This window comes from Lactuca virosa, chromosome 7, assembly GCF_052849685.1.
Source record: "Lactuca virosa cultivar CGN04683 chromosome 7, Lactuca_virosa_CGN04683_v6, whole genome shotgun sequence".
NCBI classification, from domain to species: domain Eukaryota; kingdom Viridiplantae; phylum Streptophyta; class Magnoliopsida; order Asterales; family Asteraceae; genus Lactuca; species Lactuca virosa.
In genome coordinates, this window is record NC_136432.1 from 184,892,221 (window position 1) to 184,895,123 (window position 2,903).

General features: G+C 34.2%; 1 protein-coding gene across 1 annotated transcript; it reads left to right on the plus strand.

Annotated features, from left to right (window-relative positions):
* The first annotated feature begins 1,246 nt into the window (after positions 1–1,246).
* LOC145127377 (uncharacterized) lies at positions 1,247–2,903 on the plus strand. Its single transcript, XM_079062592.1, has 4 exons — positions 1,247–1,887; positions 1,975–2,286; positions 2,387–2,767; positions 2,849–2,903. Exons 1-4 carry the CDS (start codon positions 1,247–1,249, stop codon positions 2,901–2,903), a joined length of 1,389 nt encoding a protein of 462 aa, XP_078918718.1.

Here is a 2,903-nt window from a genome sequence, read left to right on the forward strand (position 1 = left end):
ATTAGCCCTTTGCTTGAGGTGGCGTGATCTTTAATAGTATTATCTTATTTTCATGTGAGTTTTTGTCTTTTGCTTTTGTATGTGGAGCTAATCAAGGTTGTCAAAATCGCGATCCTGATTGTAGGATCGCACGATTAGATATCATTCAAAGTTTCAAACGGAAACGAGAAGTCAAGAATCGGGAGTGGGATCCTAAGATCGCATATGGGATCGTAGGATCGGGATCCGATCCGATCCTACTCTCCATTTAAAATTGGATTTACTCTTTACCCCTTAGGCTTATGCCCCTTTCTCGATTACACGATCAGATATCATTCAAAGTTTCAAACGGAAACGAAAGTCAAGAATAACATTGTAACCCTAGAATGATAGAATCGTTTCCCACTTTCCCTTCTTCTTCTGTTGACGAACTGATGAACGGATGAAGCATTGACGCCGACTCTGAACAAATCAACCTCAGAGATCACGCAAAAGGTTAGTAACTTAGTGTCGAACTGCCGACTGTTCAACAATTGTGTGAGTTCCGATTTTGCTTATACATAAATTTTCTGGGAATGAGATTTCTTCTCCTCTGTCGTTTTTTATCACCAGAAATTGACCACAATAACCACATTGTACATGATAATATGATTTTGCTTAAATATAAATCGAACTCGTAGTCAGTACATTGCTCAGAATTCTACCTTATTCTTTACAAGTTAGTTGACTGTGGGACAGAAGCTGTTACAAGAACTGTCACATTGTACATGATAATATGATTATGCATGATATTTGCGACTTTCTTCCCCTTTTTTGTTCCAAGAACTGTCACATAGGCATGATATTCGTTTTTTCTTCAATTTCATGTCACAGTAGCTAAATTTCATCATTTGTTTTATCAGAACTTCAGAAGTAACAACACAATAGTCAAATATATATATATATATATATATATATATATATATATATATATATATATATATATATATATATATATATATATATATAAGGATGGAATTATACATCCATGATCCACCCATGTAAAGTGATTGTCTTTTTATTGATGGTTAGGTGTGTAATGACATATTTACCCTTGTACATTGATTATTGTAGGCTCATGGGTATATATGGCTAGAATTTTTTATCAGAAAACCTCCACATTAATCAAACAAGTGCTATTTACTAAATTATTTGTTTCAACTTTCAACTTTCCAGCTTTGATTCAATTTTTATAACAATTGTGTTTATTTTCTTTATTTCAGAAATCATGGAGAGTAGTTCTGGATCAGCTCCAACAACTTCTTATGCACCTTCATCAACTAGTAAAATGAGAAAAAATGATAGTGGGGCCAGAACTGATCCTGGTTGGCTACATGGTTTAGATATGCATGATCGGAAAGTCAAGTGTAAATTTTGTAACTCTGTATGCTCTGGTGGGATTTTCAGATTCAAACACCACTTAGCTCGCACACGTAATAATGTCGCGCATTGTGATAAAGTTCCCGAAAATGTTATGCTCGAATTTTGTCGGTTATTGGAAGAGAATGATATGGTAACAAAGAAAAAGAGAGGTGCATTTTCAGCCAGTGAAGATGATGAGGTCTATGAGAGGCAAGCAAGAGGAAATAACTTGGAAAAAAATGTGACAAAAAAAGGAAAGGTTCAAAGCACAATGAATTCTATTTTCAAGAAGGAAGAACGTGAAAGAGTTTGCCAACAAATTGCAAGGTTTTTCTACACAAGTGTCATCCCTTTTAACTGTGTAAAAAATCCCGAGTTTCAAAAAATGATTGAAATGGTTGGTGAATTTGGGAGAGGCCTTAATCCTCCTTCTTACCATGAAATACGGGTCACAATGTTGAAAAAGGAAGTTGATTACACCAAATCATTGATGGAAGATTACAAAAAGTAATGGAAGAAGATCGGTTGCACACTTATGAGTGATGGATGGAGTGATCAAAAAAACCGATCGATATGTAATTTTCTTGTAAATAGTCCTAGAGGAACTATATTTTTAGCATCAATCGACACATCTAACATTATCAAGACGAAGGAGAAAGTATTTTCAATGTTAGATGACTTTGTTGAAAAAATAGGTGAAGAAAATGTGGTTCAGGTGGTCACGGATAATGCTTCCAACTATAAGGCTGCTGGGGAGATGTTGATGCAAAAGAGAAAGAAGTTGTTTTGGACACCATGTGCAGCTCATTGTATAGATCTAATGTTGGAGGATTTTGAGAAAAATATTGAAGAACATAAGGTGACAATTACAAAGGGAAGAAAGATAACAAGTTTCATCTATAATAGGTGACAATTGGTTCTTAACTTCTTATTTATTTTTTATATAAGTTCTTTTATCAATTATAAGTTATAAGTTATAAGTTATAACAAGTTTAATTTATTATAGGTCACGACTAATTTGCTTGTTGAAAGAGTTTACAAAAGGGAAAGAGCTCCTTAGGCCTGGAGCAACTAGATTTACCACATCTTATCTTACACTTGGTCGCTTGTTTGAGTTGAAAAGTGCATTGATCTCGTTTTTTGTATTTGGAAAATGGTTGTCTACTAACTATGCAAGGAATGACACCGGAAAGGATGTTGAGGATATAGCTATGGACACTGCAGGATTTTGGTCATCAGTTATCACATGCCTTAGGGCCGCGAAACCCTTAATGAAGGTTCTTCGATTGGTTGATTCAGTTTCTAAACCAGCTATGGTTTTCATTTACCAAGCCATGGTAAATGCAAAGAAGGAAATTAAAGCAAACTTCAAAGATAACCAAACAAGGTAACTTCTTTTTGGCTTTTGTTTATATTTTTCAGAATTAATTTTAAACCAACAACTCATATACTTTACATATATTTTCAGGTATGGACCTATTTATGATATCATTGATGATAGATGGTATAATCAAAATGAATAG